The sequence below is a fragment of the Lithobates pipiens genome, unplaced genomic scaffold, assembly GCF_037356315.1.
Source record: "Lithobates pipiens isolate NorthernLeopardFrog02 unplaced genomic scaffold, aLitPip1_a1.2 Scaffold_22, whole genome shotgun sequence".
In the NCBI taxonomy this organism is placed as follows: Eukaryota; Metazoa; Chordata; class Amphibia; order Anura; family Ranidae; genus Lithobates; species Lithobates pipiens.
The window spans coordinates 39069951-39089319 of record NW_027507784.1 but is presented as its reverse complement, the minus strand read 5'-3'; the positions used below and the strand labels follow the sequence as shown (position 1 = coordinate 39089319).

Genomic DNA, 19369 nt, shown 5'->3' with positions numbered 1-19369 from the left:
ATCTTTTCATGAAGAAATTATACTTGTCTACAATGTAAAGTAGTGAGTGTACAGCTTGTATAACAGTGTAAATTTGCCGTCCCCTCAAAATAACTCAACACGTGAAGTGTTGAAGTGAAAATGTCCAAATTGGGCCCAACATGTCAATATTTTGTGTGGCCATCATTATTTTCCAGCACTGCCTTAACCCTCTTGTTCATGGAGGTCACCAGAGCTTCACAGGTTGCCACTGGAGTCCTCTTCCCCTCCTCCATGATGACATCACAGAGCTGGTGGATGTTAGAGACCTTGCGCTCCTCCACCTTCCATTTGAGGATGCACCACAGATGCTCAATAGGTTTTAGGTCTGGAGACATGCTTGGCCAGTCCATCACCTTTACCCTCAGCTTCTTTAGCAAGGCAGTTGTCATCTTGGAGGTGTGTTTGGGGTCGTTATCATGTTGGAATACTGCCCTGCGGCCCAGTCTCTGAAGGGAGGGGATCATGCTCTGCTTCAGTATATCACAGTACATGTTGGCATTCATGGTTCCCTCAATGATCTGTAGCTCCCCAGTGCCGGCAGCACTCATGCAGCCCCAGACCATGACACTCCCACCACCATGCTTGACTGTAGGCAAGACACACTTGTCTTTGTTCTCCTCACCTGGTTGCCGCCACACATGCTTGTCACCATCTGAACCAAATACCTTGGTCTCATCAGAGCACAGGACATGGTTCCAGTAATCCATGTCCTTAGTCTGCTTGTCTTCAGCAAACTATTTGGAGGATTTCTTGTGCATCATCTTTAGAAGAGGCTTCCTTCTGGGACGACAGCCATGCAGACCAATTTGATGCAGTGTGTGGTCTAAGTACTGACAGGCTGACCCCCCCACCCCTTCAACCTCTGCAATGCTGGCAGCACTCATACGTCTATTTCCCAAAGACAACCTCTGGATATGACGCTGAGCACGTGACCTCAACTTCTTTGGTTGACCATGGTGAGGCCTGTTCTGAGTGGAACCTGTCCTGTTAAACCGCTGTATGGTCTTGGTCACCGTGCTGCAGCTCAGTTTCAGGGTCTTGGCAATCTTCTTATAGCCTAGGCCATCTTTATGTAGAGCAACAATTCTTTTTTTCAGATCCTCAGAGAGTTCTTTGCCATGAGGTGCCATGTTGAACTTCCAGTGACCAGTATGAGAGAGTGAGAGTGATAACACCAAATTTAACATACCTGCTCCCCATTCATACCTGAGACCTTGTAACATTAACGAGTCACATGACACCGGGGAGGGAAAAAGGCTAATTTGGCCCAAGTTGGACATTTTCACTTAGGGGTGTACTCACTTTTGTTGCCAGCGGTTTAGACATTAATGGCTGTGTGTTCAGTTATTTTGAGGGGACAGCAAATTTACACTGTTATACAAGCTGTACACTCACTACTTTACATTGTAGACAAGTGTCATTTCTTCAGTGTTGTCACATGAAAAGATAGAAGAAAATATTTACAAAAATGTGAGGGGTGTACTCACTTGTGAGATATATATATATAGTGTATATATATATATATATATATATATATATATATATATATATATATATATATATACTGTATATATATTTTATATGCACTGCTTATGTCACTGCATATGCACAAACTGCACTGCTTTGCAGTCATCCTTCTCAGAGCTGCTGCTCAGCTGTCGGCTAAATGCCAGCTCCTATCTCTCTCCACAGTTACTCAGCTGTTGATGATATGTTGCTCTTCAGTCCTGCCTACTTAAGCCATCCAGCCCAGATGATCTCTGCCTTCACCCTGGTCAACATCACAGAGACTATCTCCTGCATTCCTGTTTAAAGACTTGCTTGGCTGACATCCCTTCTGGCTCCAGATCCTGTTTGCTTTTCCACTACATTGATCCCTGACTTCTGGCCTGGTTGACTATCCCTTCCAGTTACTGAACTTTGGCTATGTTTTGACTACGTTTGTTCTTTTTACTTATATTATTAAACAAGTGTGATTTAACTGTACGTCTGTTCCGGTCTGATTCCATGGTTTCTGGCACAGACTTTCTGTTGTGCATCTTTGGCACATTTTCTGGAAGCACGCCTTTGGATGCGCTTTCAGGATACTTGCCAAAAACGCACAATCTGAGGCTTGGTTTACACCTATGCTGCTTCTTCAGGAAGGACCCTTGCTCTAGGAAGTGATGGTGTCTGTGCAGAGATCTGACACACTAGCTGCTTAGCAATCTGAGAAGCAAAGTCTGACATAGCAGAATGCGTGTTGGACCTCTGCAGAGAGACCACTGCTTCCACATAGAGAACAGTCTTTCTTTACAGCATTCTGGCACCGGACAGGCATTGATACTCAGGCTTATGCCACGTACACACGATCGGAATTTTGGTCGGAAAAAGCTCTGATGGTTTTCCCAACGGAATTCCAACGGGATTTCGCCAAGTTGTCTTGCATACACATGGTCACACCAAACTCCGACCATCAAGAACGCTGTGACCTACAACACGTACGACGGGACTAGAAAAAGGAAGTTCAATATCCAGTAGCCAATAGCTTCCATCTCGTAGTTGAATTTGAGCATGCGTGAGTTTTTGTGCGTCGGAATTGCATACACATGATCGGAATTTCCAATAGAAACTTTTTCCGGCGGAAAAATTGAGAGCATGCAAATTTTTGCTGGCGGGAATTCGGCCAGCTAAATTCCGATGGAGCATACACACGGTCGCATTTTCTGATGAAAAGCTCTCATCTGTCTTTTGCTGGCCAAAATTCCGATCATGTGTTCGCGGCATTAGAACGCGGTTTGTTTAGATGCACATGGGATGTATTTTAATCTCAAGGTCAGCAGGGCTCTTATTTTTAACTGAGAAGACCCCGGAATTCTCATCAAACCAATCTGAGCTTCTCATAATGAGCATTAGAGGCTTCAGTAAAGTTCCGCCCAGGGGTCAAGGGAAAAAAGTGTGGGAACTACCACCCAAGAAGATCCACTCCCCACCAAAAAAATAAATAAATGATACACTCATATGCACGAACACTTCAAAAGTGGTATTTTTCATCCAATTTTCGTATTGTGTGTATGAAGCCTAAAGGGATTGTAAAGTAAAAATGTTTATTTTTTAAAAATAACAAACATGTTATACTTACCTCCACTGTGCAGCTCGTTTTGCACAGAGTGGCCCCGAACCTGCTCTTCTGGGGTCCCTCGGCGGCTGTCTCGGCTTCCTCCCGCAGGTACTTCTCACGTTCATGCGAGCTCCCTCACATGGTGAGAAGCACCTGCCGACGCGCTCCCGTGATACAGCCGGCGGCTATAGCCGCTACCTATATCACGCGGCCCCGCCCCCCCGGCGCGATGCATCATTGGATGCGATTGACAGCAGCGCGAGCCAATGGCTGCGCTACTTTCTATCCATCCACTCCAGCCAATCAGCGGCCAGGCTGAGCAGCGAAGAGGACGGCGGGGGCGAGCGCGGGATTTTAGAGGGGTCAAGTAAAACGGGGGGACTGGGGGCGCCGGCAGTGCAAGATGTTTTTTCACCTTAATGCATTCTATGAAAAAACATTTACCTTTACAACCCCTTTAACTGTTAGTACATAAAAAAAACAAAAAAACAATCCTCAATAAACATAAATACGGTAATTCTCTGAATAATCAGCATTCATCCCATTGTGCTTCCATGCAAATGTGAACATCTTGTTATGATCTTTATTGGGGAATATTATTTTGTATATAGAGTGTTTATGTGGTGAGTTTACACTTTTCATTGAACAGAGTTTGGATAACACAGGGTTAAACGGAAAGGTCATAAATGAAGTGCACATTATCTGGACAGAATGTTTGGGGAGATAGTGATGTGTTCCTGCTTAGGAGATGTATGTTAGCTTGGGGGGGGGGGGGGGGGGGGCTGCAAACTCTGCAGGGGCTCCAACACACACTCACTGCTATTCCAACCCTTCATATATTTCCACATAAACGTCCCTCCTGGCATTAAACTTTGCCAGGTATTGTGCTCAGCTTACCACCCAAAACTGATGTTCCTCCATCAGCTCACCTCTCTCCCTGCATGTCCTGTGAGCATAATAACTGTGCTCCTCCTCTGGGTTCTCTCATCATATGGCACTGAAGATAGAGGAGGGGGATTCAGCGGGACGCACAGAGCAAGTATGCAGGAGACTGGGGGGGGGGGGGGGAGGATGAGGAGACAGAAAATCAGGAGGGGTCATCAGGGAGGAGCGCATCACGAGAGGTCTGACTAAATCCAATCTCTTAGCAGCATAGACCTGATCTACCCGTCAGCTAGCTGTGATTGACAGGTAGATCGAAGCGGAAGCTGTTATGGGGCCCCCTACTGGCAATGCCTGAATGGTCAGTCCACCCCTGGTGTGCGGCACTTACTATTGCGAGCTGTGTCAGCGGCTGCTGGTGTAGCACCTGCCACACAGCTCACATACTTCAAAGTCTTGCAGGACACGGCTGCTAACGGGAACTGGGTTCCTGTTGTGGAAAAAGTACAGGAACTCCGTTCCCATGCATTCCCGCAGGACTTGAGCCCTGGTTCCGCCTCTTTTTCCGACTGGAGGGTGCTCAACCTGTGGCCCTCCAGCTGTTGCGGAAACTACAAGTCCCATCATGCCTCTGCCTTTGGAAGCCTCGCTTGTAACTGTCAGCCTTGCAATGCATCATGGGACTTGTAGTTCTTTCATTCATTGGATTTCAGGTGTTTCAATCATGGAGGTTTCGCATCACATGTGGGCGGTCTATATGTAAATGAAACCTTGCCTAGGAACGCCCGTTGCTCCTGAATGATACCCACCCATCAAGCTATTTTGATATTTACATAACTCCTCCCAAGAGGCAGCCCACTGCTTGCATCGGGGCTGAGGGCCCTTGAGAGGAGCAGTGAGATATGTAGCTATGTACAGAACCCTGCTGGCCCCTCCCACCAGCCGTGATCTGCCTGCTTTGCATAGAGCGGTGAGGGCGAACCTTGGCACCCCAGATGTTTTGGCACTACATTTCCCATGATGCTCAACTACACTGCTGAGTGCATGAGCATCATGGGAAATGTAGTTCCAAAAGATCTGGGGTGCCAAGGTTCACCATCACTGGCATAGAGGATCACAGAGATCCACCGATGACATCACTGGGTCTATAACAAGGTATGCAGTGCTTCTGTTAGAAATCATGGGGCCCAATAGAGACTACCTGACAGCCCCAGCCCAAAGTGACCAAGGACATAGATTAATCAGTCCCTCTCTTTGCAGCCTCAGCTGCACAGATGAATGAATACAAAGCGCTCTGAGGCTTCCTGCTCATTCACAAACTGAAGCATAGAAGACACTGTTTACTATGCTTCAGTGATTAATGAACATAGTAGTAATTGCTCACTGTGTTCATTCAGGAAAGGAAATGGCCAGTAAATTAAATATTTACTGGCCCCTGCCTTTGCTGTCCATCCTGAAACATCTCCCTGTGTGCCCATAGCAGCGGGTGGGAGAGGAAAGGTGGGAAATCGGCAGAACTGTGGGGGGGGGGGGGGGCACACAAGGGGGCCCCAGACAGAAAATGCAAGGGGTGCATGTGCCAGGACCAATCCCCCTGCAGTGCAGCCGGAGGGAGAAAGAGAAGGAGAAGCTGGCAGCGCTGCAGGGGGAGGCAAAAGACAATCAGTGTCTGCAATAAGACAGTACAGCCGACCCTCCTGCTCAGCAGGTGTCTGGACCACCCCTTTTGAACTGATGGGGCCCGGGCCCAGTACAGGAGGGCTGGTTGTACTGCCTTGTCAGCGGCCCTGAAGGTATGTCATGAAGATATTTCATTAGCATGTTGATGGGGAGGGGACCAGGTAAGGCAAAACATAAGGAGATTAAACTTCAGCTTTAATCTTCTTTGCTCTGCTGACTCCAATGCAATACAACAAAATGGCCATTTCTGGAGATCTCCTGATTTTTGGGAAAATGTCAGAAAAATGGGAACTCCCCCAATGTCACTCAAAGAACTAAGTTGTTTTTTGTTTTTTTTTTACTCCTTTAGGCTCAGTTCACACCTATTGCTTGTTGCAGAAATGCACTACAGTGCATTTATTATTATTATTATTATTATTATTATAGGGTATTTATGCGCACAACAGTCCATTTATTATTATTATTATAGGGGATTTATATAGTTTGCGCAGCATTTTACAACATGAGGGCAGACAGTACAGTTACAATACAACTCAATACAGGAGGAATCAGAGGGCCTTGCTCATTAGCCCTTGTACACACGGTCGGACATTCGGACAACAAAATCCGTCTGATTTTTTCCGACGGATTTTGTCCGCAACTGGTGTTGCATACACACGGTCGGACAAAGTTGTCGGAAAATCCGATCGTTCAGAACGTGCTGATGTTTGTTTGTTATGGTGGGACTACGTTCAGGCTAGTAGCCAATAGCTTTGGTCTCGTAATTTGATCTGAGCATGCGTGGCACTTTGTCCGATCGTAATTCTCCACAAACGATCGGACAAAGTCCGATCGGATCATGTTGTCGGAAAATTTTATATCCAGCTCTCAAACTTTGTTGGTCGGACATTCCGACGGAAAAAGTCAGATGGAGCCCACACGCGGTCGGATTATCCGACAACACAGTCCGATCGGACATTTTCCGTCGGAATTTCCGACCGTGTGTACAAGGGCTTAGAGCTTACAATCTAGAAGGGAGGATCAAGTGATATGAAAAAAAAATTATACATTTAACATGGCTTCCTATGGGACGCGTTCACATCTATGCTTTTTCCATCCGTTGCGTTTTTGGAAAGGGTCAGGGACTTTTTTAACTTTGTCATTTGGCTATAGCGCAGACCTGCTTTGCCGAGAGCACGTCAATAGACGTCCTCCCGTGCCCGAGCGGCCTGCGAGCCCCCTGCAGGGCGTGGGCAGCGCGCTCTGTGATCAGTGGGTCTATGAGACTCGGCTGATCACAGATCGGAGTAAGGGGTCGATCCCGACCCCTTACCACGTAATCAGCTGTCAGCCAATGACAGCTGCTCATGTGGTGTAAACAGAGCCGGTAATCAGCTATTTTTTCTCCTATTTGTGTAAAAAAAAATTATAAAAATTTAATTTGAGTACAGTGTTGTATGACCGCGCAATTGTCATTCAAAGTGCGTCAGCGCTGAAAGCTGAAAATTGGTCTGGGCAGGACGGGGGTTTAAGTGCCCAGTACGCAAGTGGTTAAACAAAATTGTGCATCTATGGTTCAATAGACTTCATTGGAGAAGCTGCAGAAAAGCATGTATGTAGTGCTTTTTGCCGTGATTTGCGTTATAACCAATTCCAGACCTCCCACCGCACATTTACTGTGGCAGAGCGACCCGGCGGCGTGAAACAAGGTACCTGTATGTTGTTGGCTCTTCCAGGTCTGGGATGCGTGCGGGCGCACCACCCGGGGGAACCCCCTTCTGCTGTGATTGGACCTACCAATCGTTGACAGGAGAGGCAACCCTTCCCGTTCTGTCAGAGAGGAAGATGGAGATCTTGTGTTTCTGCTGAGCAGCAACACAAGTCCCTCTCTTGCTCCAGTTAATCCATTCCCCACACAGTTAGAAAGCACTCCCTAGGAGCACACTTAAAGCGGGAGTCCACCGGGACTCCGCGTTTTTTTTTTTTTTTTTAAAAGCCAGCAGCTACAAATACTGCAGCTGCTGACTTTTAAATAGTGACACTTACCTGTCCAGCGCGCCCGCGATGTCGGCACCCGAAGCCGATCGCTCGCTCGGCTGCCGGGTCCCGCCGCCATCTTGGGTATGGGAATCAGGAAATGGAGCCTTTCGGCTTCATTTCCCGGTTCCCTACTGCGCATGCGCGAGCCGCGCGGCGCAATCCGGACGGTCCCCGCTGCCTCGGGCAGCGGGGCACTTGCTGAAGGGGGCGGGCGCTGCGGAACGTACACCCCGTTCCGCAGAGAGCTAGCCCGGAAGTGGGTGCAGTTACCTGGATTATCCAGGTAACTGCACCCCCCTCCCCCCTGAAAGGTGCCGATTGTGGCGCCGGAGGGGGGGGGGATTCCGATGAGCGGAGGTCCATTTTAGGGTGGACCTCCGCTTTAACCCTTTGATCGATCCCTGACTTTAACCCCCTTCCCTGCCAGTGTCAATAGTACAGTGACAGTGCATTTTTTAGCACTGATCACTGTATTAGTGTCACTGGTCCCCAAGAAAGTGTCACTTCATTTCCAATTTGTCTACCAAAATGTCGCAGTCCCACTAAAAATCGCCGCCATTACTAGTAAAAATAAAAATGCCCTAAAAATATCCCATAGTTTGTAGACGCGATAACTTTTGTGCAAGCTAATCAATATATGCTTCTATATATATTCTGTATATATGTTTCTAATTTATATATGTTTCTGTTCTGTCAAGCGAATAGCACCTTGTGTACAGCAGCTGCAAGATATTTTGTAAACAATCCTTTTTCGCAATTGTTTCACTTTTAGCGCGAGTATATATATTTAGAATATATTTTGTTCACAATATATACGATTCTTGGGATTTTTTTTTTTTTTGGCAAAAATTTGTAGCAGAATACATATTGGCCTGAACTGATGAAGAAATTCGATTTTTTTTACATTTTTCTTATTGGATATGTTTTGTAGCAGAAAGAAAAAAAAATAAATATAAATATATATATATATATATATATATATATATATATATATATATATATATATATATATATATATATATATATATATATAATTTTTTTTTTTTTTCAAAATTGAAGGCCTTTTTTTTTATTTATAGTGCAAAAAATAAAAACTGCACAGGTGATCAAATACCACCAAAAGAAAGCTCTATTTGAGGGAAAAAAAGGTTATCAATTTTATTTGGGTACAGCATTGCATGAACGCACAATTGTCAGTTGAAGTGACGCAGTGCTGTATCGCAAAAACTGGTTTAGTCATGAAGGGGGCTGAAGTGGTTAATCCACTGAGCAACAAATTGGCCAAAAGAAAATGTAAAAAAAATCATAAAAAATGCAAATTGCATCAAAAAAGTGCGAAAAATGGGTCAAAAACCTTTGTGCAAAAATGTAAAATGCACCGCAAAAAGCACTGCAGAAAGAGATCGAAAGCAAACTGCATAGGTGTAAACCAAGCCCTAGACGCCCTGGTCACCGCAAATAAACAGAGAAGAAAAGAGAAGACCTTCCTAGGAGAGACAGATACACCCCCCCCCCCCCCCCCCCAGATTTCTTCCCATCCCCCTAACTGCTGCATATAGGTGCTGACAGGCCCTCTTTGTCTGTGTCACCTGCTGCAGCCTCCCCTGACTCCCATACAGCTCTTCATACAGCACACAGGGGAAGCAAAAAAAACAAATAAAAATAGGTGAATAAACACAAATAAATAAAAAAATAAAAATAAAGTGATATTTGTAAATATTTATTGTGGCTTCTTCCTCCCTGTATTATATTCTCCTTCTCTTTCCTCTGTCAGTGTTTCTCTGTGTATCCTTTACCTTGAGCGGAACCACCATTTCCGATTTTCCATGTCTCACCCCACCCAGAAAAATGTCTGGAGTCTGTGTGCCACCTGATCATCTTCCCCAGTGGCCCCCAGTGCCTGCAACATGGCACTGTCAGATAGGAGAGAGTGCAGAGAGAAATTTCTGAGCTCTTTTCTGCCTTTTTTCTAAATTAAGAATCTGAGAAGGATTACAGATTATCCTTTTCAATGATTAGAAGATGAGTTGGGGGGGGGGGGGGGGTGAGAGAGAGAGGAGGATGAGAGAGGGATAAAGAAAAGGAGGGGAAGGAGGGAAGAGGAGAGAGAGACGGGGAGGGGATTGGGGAGGAGAGGGGGAGAAGGGGTAGGAGGAGAGAAAGAGAGCAAGAGATAGGGGGAGAGAAGTGAGCTACATGGGGAGAGAGGGAAGGAAAGGGGAGGAGGGATAGAGTATGAGATAGAAGGGGAGAGGGAGATGGGGGGGGAGTAGGAGATAGAAGGGGAGATGGAGATGGGGGGAGGGATAGATTAGGAGATAGAAGGGGAGATGGGAGGGGGAGGGAGAGAGTAGGAGATAGAAAGGGAGAGGGAGATGGGGGGAGGGAAGGGAGAGAGTAAGCAATAGAAAGGGAGATGGAGATGGGAGAGGAGGGAGAGAGTAGGAGATAGAAGGGGAGAGGGAGATGGGGGGAAGGGAGAGGAGGGATAGAGTAGGAGATAGAAGAGGAGAGGGAGATGGGGGGAAGGGTTGAGGAGGGAGAGAGTATGAGATAGAAGAGGAGAGGGAGATGGGGGGAGGGGGGGAGAGGGGAGAGAGTAGGAGATAGAAGAGGAAATGGATATGGGGAAGTGAAGGGAGAGATTAGGAGATAGAAGGGGAGAGGGAGATGGGAGGAGGGAAGGGAGAGGAGGGAAAGAGTAGGAGATAGAATGGGAGATGGAGATGGGGGAAGGGAGAGGAGGGAGAGAGTAGGAGATAGAAGAGGAGATGGGGGAGAGAAGGGAGAGGGGTAGAAGGAGAGAGAGAAGTAGAGAGATTGGGGGAGAGTTTGAAGGAAGGGGGGAGGAGACAGAAGAGGAGAGGGAGAAAAGGGAGAGGGGTAGTAGGAGTGAGAAGTGGAGAGGGAGCAAGAGAGAGAGAAGGGGGGAAGGGAGAGAGAAAGAGAGGGTAGGGGAGAGGGTAAGGGAAGAGAGTAGGACATAGAAGGGGAGAGGGAGATATAGAGACGTCAGAAGGGAGAAGAGAGAGAGAGAGAAGGAGAGAGAGTAAGGGAAGGGGGAGAAGGGGAGAGTAGGTAATAGAAAAGAAGGAGTTAGAGAGGGGAAGGAAGAAGAGGGGGTGAGAGGGGGGAAGGAAGGGAGGTGGTAGAAAGAGAGAGAGAGAGAGAGAGAGAGAGAGAGAAGTGGAGAGGGAGCAAGTGAGAGAGAGAGATGGAGGAGAGGGTCAGAGAAAGAGAGGGAAGAAGAGAGATTGGGGGAGATTAAGGGAAGAGGGAGGAGGGAGAGAGAGTAGGAGATAGAAAGGGAGAGGGAGATAGAGAGAGGGGCGAGGGAGAAGGGGGGATGAGAGTGAGGGAGGGAAAGGAGAGGGGTAGAAAGAGAGAAAGAGATAGCGAGGGAACAAAAGCTGGGAAAGGAGAGAGAGAGGGAAGGAAGGGGGGCTGAGAGGGGAGAAAGATTAAGAGGGAGAAGGAAGAGGGAAAAAGAGAGAGGGTGTGTGTGTGGGGGGGGGGGGGATTGAGAGGGAAATGTATATACAATGTTGGGTGATGTGCATACAATATTAAGTGTACAGTGTTGAGTGATGTATATACAATGTTGGGTGATGTATATAAAATGTTGGGTGTACAGTGTTGGGTGATGTATATACAATGTCGGGTGTACAGTGTTGGGTGATGTATATACAATGTTGGGTGATGTATATACAATGTTGGGTGTACAGTGTTGGGTGATGTATATACAGTGTTGGGTGATGTATATAAAATGTTGGGTGTACAGTGTTGGGTGATGTATATACAATGTTGGGTGTACAGTGTTGGGTAATATATATACAGTGTTGGGTGATGTATATACAATATTGGGTTTACAGTGTTGGGTGATGTATATACAGTGTTGGGTGATGTATCTACAATGTTGGGTTTACAGTGTTGGGTGATGTATATACAATGTTGGGTGTACAGTGTTGGGTGATGTATATACAATGTTGGGTGTACAGTGTTGGGTGATGTATATACAATGTTGGGTGTACAGTGTTGGGTGATGTATATACAATGTTGGGTGTACAGTGTTGGGTGATGTATATACAATGTTGGGTGTACAGTGTTGGGTGATGTATATACAATGTTGGGTGTACAGTATTGGGTGATGTATATACAATGTTAGGTGTACAGTGTTGGGTGATGTATATGCAGTGTTGAGTGATGTATATACAATGTTGGGTGTACAGTATTGGGTGATGTATATACAATGTTGGGTGTACAGTATTGGGTGATGTATATACAATGTTGGGTGTAGTGTCACCTGTCTGTGGTCCCCTCCCCCAGTGATGATGATGATGGGGGGATTAGAGAAGAACCATGTCAGGCTGGATTAGGACAGGCGGTGGTATCTCAGTGATCCCCCTCCTCCTCCTCCTCCTCCCGGCTGTCCCCGTGTCATTGCTCATCATCCAGGCATCCTCCTCACTCAGTGCGGGGACCATCACAGCTCATCCTCCTCCCCTCCTCCTTCTCCTCCTCCCTCCCCGGCTCTCCCCTCTTTGTAGATGAGTGTAGCGGACTCCTCTGCCCCCATTGTCTGTGTGCCCGGTGCCTAGTGCCCCCCTCCTCCTCCTCCTCCTCCTCCCGGTGCCGCCATGGTCCTGGTCCTGGCGGCTGGCAGCCTCTTCTTCCCAGGTCTCTTCCTGCTGGCCAGGGCCGGGCTCCGGGGGATACCTACCTTCCGGGGAGACCAACCCAACGCCGACATCGTGGCCGCCAGGTACCCGCAGCCTCCTCCATCCCTGACTGACACCAACACCACCGACACCCCAACCTCCTCCATCCCTGACCGACACCAACACCACCGACACCCCAACCTTCTCCATCCCTGACAGACACCCCAACCTCCTCCATCCCTGACCGACACCCCAATCTCCTCCATCCCTGACCGAAACCAACACCACCGACACCCCAACCTCCTCCATCCCTGACCTACACCAACACCACCGACACCCCAACCTCCTCCATCCCTGACCGACACCCCAACCTCCTCCATCCCTGACCGACACCCCAATCTCCTCCATCCCTGACCGAAACCAACACCACCGACACCCCAACCTCCTCCATCCCTGACCGACACCAACACCACCGACACCCCAACCTTCTCCATCCCTGACAGACACCCCAACCTCCTCCATCCCTGACCGACACCCCAATCTCCTCCATCCCTGACCGAAACCAACACCACCGACACCCCAACCTCCTCCATCCCTGACCTACACCAACACCACCGACACCCCAACCTCCTCCATCCCTGACCGACACCCCAACCTCCTCCATCCCTGACCGACACCCCAATCTCCTCCATCCCTGACCGAAACCAACACCACCGACACCCCAACCTCCTCCATCCCTGACCGACACCAACACCACCGACACCCCAACCTCCTCCATCCCTGACCGACACCCAAACCTTCTCCATCCCTGACCGACACCCAAACCTTCTCCATCCCTGACCGACACACCAACCTCCTCCATCCCTTACCGACACCAACACCACCGACATCCCAACCTCCTCCATTCCTGACCGACACCAACACCACCGACACCGCAACATCAGCACCGCCAGCCGCGGCATGCCGCACATCACATAGCACAGCACGGGGGGCACTATATCTATGCACTATATATATATACTGCACCATCATCACCAGGGCAGGGGAGAACATCTACATCATATTGCACCATCACTATACTCTGCACAGTGGGGGCACTATATACTATACACATTATATATACACTATACTATACAATACATACATTACATTGCACTATCTTCACTATAAACAGCACTTTGACATTCATCACCGAAATACAGGGGGTACACTATATACTATATACCACTGCACCATCATTACTGTACTCTGCCCACTGACATTATACTGGGCCATTTTATATATATATATTATATATATATATATATATATATATATATATATACTATAATGCAACGGGTCATACTCAGCAGCACATGGCACACTGACATCACCAATATACTGGGGATCATATACTATACTACATACACTACAATGACTACACCATCAACACTACACACTATATACACTATACAGCACCATCATCACACATACACTGCATCATTTATAAACTATAATATAGATTTATATAGAAACTGATCACTATACAGAGGGAACACTGCACCAGGATCACTTTACACAGGGCACATTGCACCATGATCACTATACAGAGGGCACACTGCACCTGGATCATTATACACAGGGCACACTGCACCTGGATCATTATACAGAGGGCACACTGCACCTGGATCATTATACACAGGGTACACTGCACCTGGATCATTATACACAGGCACACTGCACCTGGATCATTATACACAGGGCACACTGCGCCAGGATCACTATACAGAGGGCACAATGCATCAGGATCACTAGACAGAGAGCACACTGGGCCAGGATCACTATACACAGGGCACACTGCATCAGGGGCATTATACAGAGGACACACTGTGCCAGGATCACTATACAGAGGGCCCACTGCATCAGGATCACTATGCAGAGGGCACACTGCACCAAGATCACTATACATAGAGCACACTGCACCAGAATCACTATACACAGGGTACACTGGGCCAGGATCACCATACAGAGGGCACACTGTGCCAGGATCACTATACACAGGGCACACTGCACCAGGATCACTTTACAGAGGGCATACTGCATCAGGATCACTATACACATGGCACACTGTCAGGATCACCATACAGAGGGCACACTGTGCTAGGATCACTATACACAGGGCACACTGCACCAGGATCACTATACAGAGGGCATACTGCATCAGGATCACTATACGGAGGGCACACTGTGCCAGGATCACTATACAGAGGCACACTGGGCCAGGATCACTATACAGAGGGAAAATTACACCAGAATCACTGTACACAGGGTACACTGCACCAGGATCACTATACAGAGGGCACACTGCACCAGGATCACTATACAGAGGGCACACTGCATCAGGATCACTATACAGGGGGCACACTGGGTCAGGATCACTATACAGGGGGCACACTGGGCCAGGATCAATATACAGAGGGCACACTACCCCAGGATCACTGTACACAGGGTACACTGCACCAGGATCACTATACAGAGGGCACACTGCACACAGGGCATACTGCGCAAGGATCTCTATACAGAGGGCACACTACACCAGGATCACTATACAGGGGGCACACTGCACACAGGGCATACTGCACAAGGATCGCTATACAGAGGGCACACTACACCAGGATCACTATACAGAGGGCACACTGCACACAGGGCATACTGCACAAGGATCGCTATACAGAGGGCACACTACACCAGGATCACTATACAGGGGGCACACTGCACACAGGGCATACTGCACAAGGATCGCTATACAGAGGGCACACTACACCAGGATCACTATACAGAGGGCACACTGCACACAGGGCATACTGCACCAGGATCACAGAGGGCACACTGCACCAGGATCAAGATACAAAGGGCACACTTCACACATGATCACTATACAGAAAGCACACTGCACCAGGCTCAAGATACAGAGGGCACACTGCACACGGGATCACTATACACAGGCCACACTGCACCAGGATCACTATACAGAGGGCATATGGCACCAGGATCACTTTATAGATGATATAATGAATCTTTATCTCTATACCAAGATGCATTGCACCATTACTATACACATGGCAGGATGTAGGATGACAATATGTATCTGTATCTCTATACAGAGTTTGCAATGCGTATATATCACTATAGAGAGGATACAATGTATTATCACTATGATGGGGTACTCTGTACCAGGATCATAACATAGGGGTATACAGTGGAAGACTTTCACTATACAGAGTGAACATTGTACAGACCATGTGTTCCCATAACTAGATTACACTCTACCACTGTCACTATACAGAGTATACATTGTATCACTGCACCTGGGAGGAGTATCACATGATATAATGTAAAGCTTTGTACACTATATGGTGGAAACAAACTATTCTCACTATACTGGGGGTACCCCAAATCATAATATCAATGTATAACTCTCACTATAGAGAGGGTACTTTGTACAGGCGTTATGACACCCCATAACCAAAACAGCACACATTCACTATACAGAGGATACAGAGGATTATCAGCTGATGACATCACAGGATACAATGTATCATTGTCAATATATAGGGGCATGTGTATCTGTGTGGCCCTGGGACCAGTACTGGGAATACAATGTACTGTACATTTCCCATTATATTGGGGATATATTTATCAGTATATTGGAGATACAATGTATATTTCACTCTTTTTTGGGGATACAATGTATATTTCTCACAATATTGGGAATATATTTCTCACTATATTGGGAATAAAATGTATATTACGCACAATATTGGGAATATATTTCTCACTATATTTGGAATACAATGTATATTTCTCACTATTTTGGGAACACAATATTTATTTCCCACCGTATTGGGAATTCTCAATATAATGGGAATACAATGTATAGTTCTCAGTATAATGGGAATTTATCTATATTTCTCATCATGTTGGTTATATTTCTCAGTTTGGGGATACAATGTATTATTTTCCTTATAGAGGATATACAAGGTAGTAGCATTATCCAGGTGTATGCTATGTACCAGCAGCTTTGTATTTGGGGCACACTGTATACTGACATCAATGCATCATCTGCCATCTTTACTATGCTGGGAAAACAATACCTGAACTCCATAACATAGGACATGTATTCCACATATACAGCGTGTCTACAATAACAATGTAGCAACATCAGGTCACCATGTATCAGCTGCACTCAACTGGGGATACAAAGTCTTTTCAGTGATAGTTACTCTGGTTGTAGACACAAGTCCACACTATGTATAGGAGTTAATGACTGATATATACAGTCAGGTATATGCTGTGTATACGAGTCAGTGTCCAATTATATACAGACAGGTAAAAAATGTATATAAGGATCAGGGACAGATATATACAGAAAGGTATTCAATGTGTATAAGGATCAGTGATTGATATATTCAGACAGGTATATGCTGTGTATAGGGGCCAGTGATCAATATACAGTATACAGACAGATATATAATGTGTATAGGGGTCAGTGACAGATATATACAGACAGGTAAAGTATATGCTGTGTATAGGGGTCAGTGATCAATATATACAGAGAGGTATATGCCGTGTATAGGGGTCAGTGTCCAAATCTATACAGACAGGTACAGTATATACCGCATATAGGGGTCAGTGTCTGATATATTCAGACAGGTATACACCATGTATTGGAGCGAGTGATCAATATATGCAAGCATGTTTAAGGTGCATATAGGGGTCAGTGACCTATATATGGAGACAAGTACGTGATGTGTATAGGGGTCAGTGACCCATATATGGTGACAAGTACGTGATCTGTATAGGGGTCAGTGACCTATATATGACAACAAGTACGTGATGTGTATAGGGGTCAGTGACCTATATGTGGAGACAGGTATGTGATGTGTATAGGGGTCAGTGACCTATATATGGAGACAAGTACATGATGTGTATAGGGGTCAGTGACCTATATATGGGGACAAGTCCGTGATGTGTCTAGGGGTCAGTGACCTATATATGGAGACAAGTATGTGATGTGTATAGGGGTCAGTGACCTATATATGGAGACAAGTACGTGATGTGTATAGGGGTCAGTGACCTATATATGGAGACAAGTATGTGATGTGTATAGGGGTCAGTGACCTATATACGGAGACAAGTATGTGATGTGTATAGGGGTCAGTGACCTATATATGGAGACAAGTATGTGATGTGTATAGGGGTCAGTGCCCTATATATGGAGACAGGTATGTGATGTGTATAGGGGTCAGCGACTGGTATATATAGACAGTTATACTCTGTGTATAGGGGTCAGCGATCATTGTATACAAACATGTAAATTCTGTCTATAGGGATCAGTGACCAATGTGTACAGATAGGTGTAGGCCATGTGTAGGGGTAAGTGACTGATATGAACAGACAAATATACACTATGTATAGGGGGCAGGGATATATACAGACAGGTATACACTGTGTATAGGGATCAGTGACTGATATATTTAGAGGTATACACTGTGTATGAGTGTCAATAACTAATATTCAGGTTTTCACTGTGCATACAGGTCTGAGATATGATATCTATATACTACATACATATGTTTGTATATTGTGTTTGTCTTTATATAATATATACATACCTTATTTATGTCAAGTTGCATTTGCAACAGTATCTTGTGTGTACTGTCAAAAGTGTGCTAAAAGCATTGTAGGGTTGATTTACTAAAGGCAAATAGGATGTTCACTTTGCAAGGAAAGTTTGATTTTCAAAACAGAATGTTCCCCAGAGTTTAGTGAATGAGGTAAAACTTTTTTTTTTTTTTTAAATCTGCATTTTTGGTTGCACGTGATTGGATGATGAAAGTCAGCTGAGATTTATCGCATTCACAAAGCTCTGGGGAAATTCCCATGTAAAGTGCAACTATATAGATATATATATATATATATATTGGTTTTATTTAGTTATTTTTTATTGCTATTATTGGTTATCTAGGTTATTTCTTTCTAGGTTATTTTTTTTATGTTATTATTGGTTATCTAGGTTATTTTTTTATTTTTTATTGCTATTATTTATTTGCTATTATTGGTTATATACAGTGCCTTGAAAAAGTATTCATACCCCTTGAACTGTTCCACATTCTGTCATTTTACAACCAAAAACCTAAATGTATTTTATTGGGATTTTATGTGATAGACCAACACAAAGTGGCACATAATTGTGAAGTGGAAGGAAAATGATAAATGATTTTCCAAATTTTTTACAAATAAATATGTGAAAAGTGTGTGTATGGGTGTGTGTGTGTGTGTGTGTGGGAGGGGGGGGGGGTATTTGTATGGCGCCCCCCGAGTCAATACTAGAACCGCCTTTCACTACACTACGCCTTTCACTACAATTACAGCTGCAAGTCTTTTTGGGGATGTCTCTACCAGCTTTGCACATCTAGAGAGGAACATTTTTGCCCATTCTTCTTTGCAAAATAGCTCAAATTCTGTCAGATTGGATGGAGAGCGTCTGTGAACAGCAATTTTCGATTCCTGCTACAGATTCGCAATTGGAATTAGGTCTGGACTGTGACTGGGTCATTCTAACACATGAATATATTTTGATCTAAACCATTCCATTGTAGCTCTGGCTGTATGTTTCGGGTCGTTGTCCTGCTGGAAGGTGAACCTCCGCCCCGGTCTCAAGTCATCTTCCCATCAACTCTGACTAGCTTCCCTGTCCCTGCTGAAGAAAAGCATCCCCACCACATGATACTACCACCACCATGTTTCACGGGATGGTGTGTTCAGGGTGATGTGCAGTGTTAGTTTTCTGCCACACACAGTGTTTTGCTTTTAAGCCAAAGAGTTCAGTTTTGGTCTCATCTGACCAAATCATCTTCTTCCACATGTTTGCTGTGTCCTCCACATGGCTTCTCACAAACTGCAAACAGGACTTCTGTCTTTCTTTTTGCCACTCTTCCATAAAGGGAAGATTTGTGGAGTGCACAAC

The 19369-nt window shown here is 45.8% G+C and overlaps 1 protein-coding gene across 1 annotated transcript in view; it reads left to right on the top strand.

The window, feature by feature from the left end:
* Positions 1-12105: 12105 nt before the first annotated feature.
* TLCD3B (TLC domain containing 3B) overlaps positions 12106-19369 on the top strand; it is a 63780-nt gene continuing 56516 nt past the window's right edge. The window contains exon 1 of the mRNA XM_077447394.1: positions 12106-12464. Within this exon, the coding sequence (XP_077303520.1) occupies positions 12340-12464 (125 nt within the window). The 5' untranslated portion in view covers positions 12106-12339. The remainder of the gene's footprint in view (positions 12465-19369) is intronic.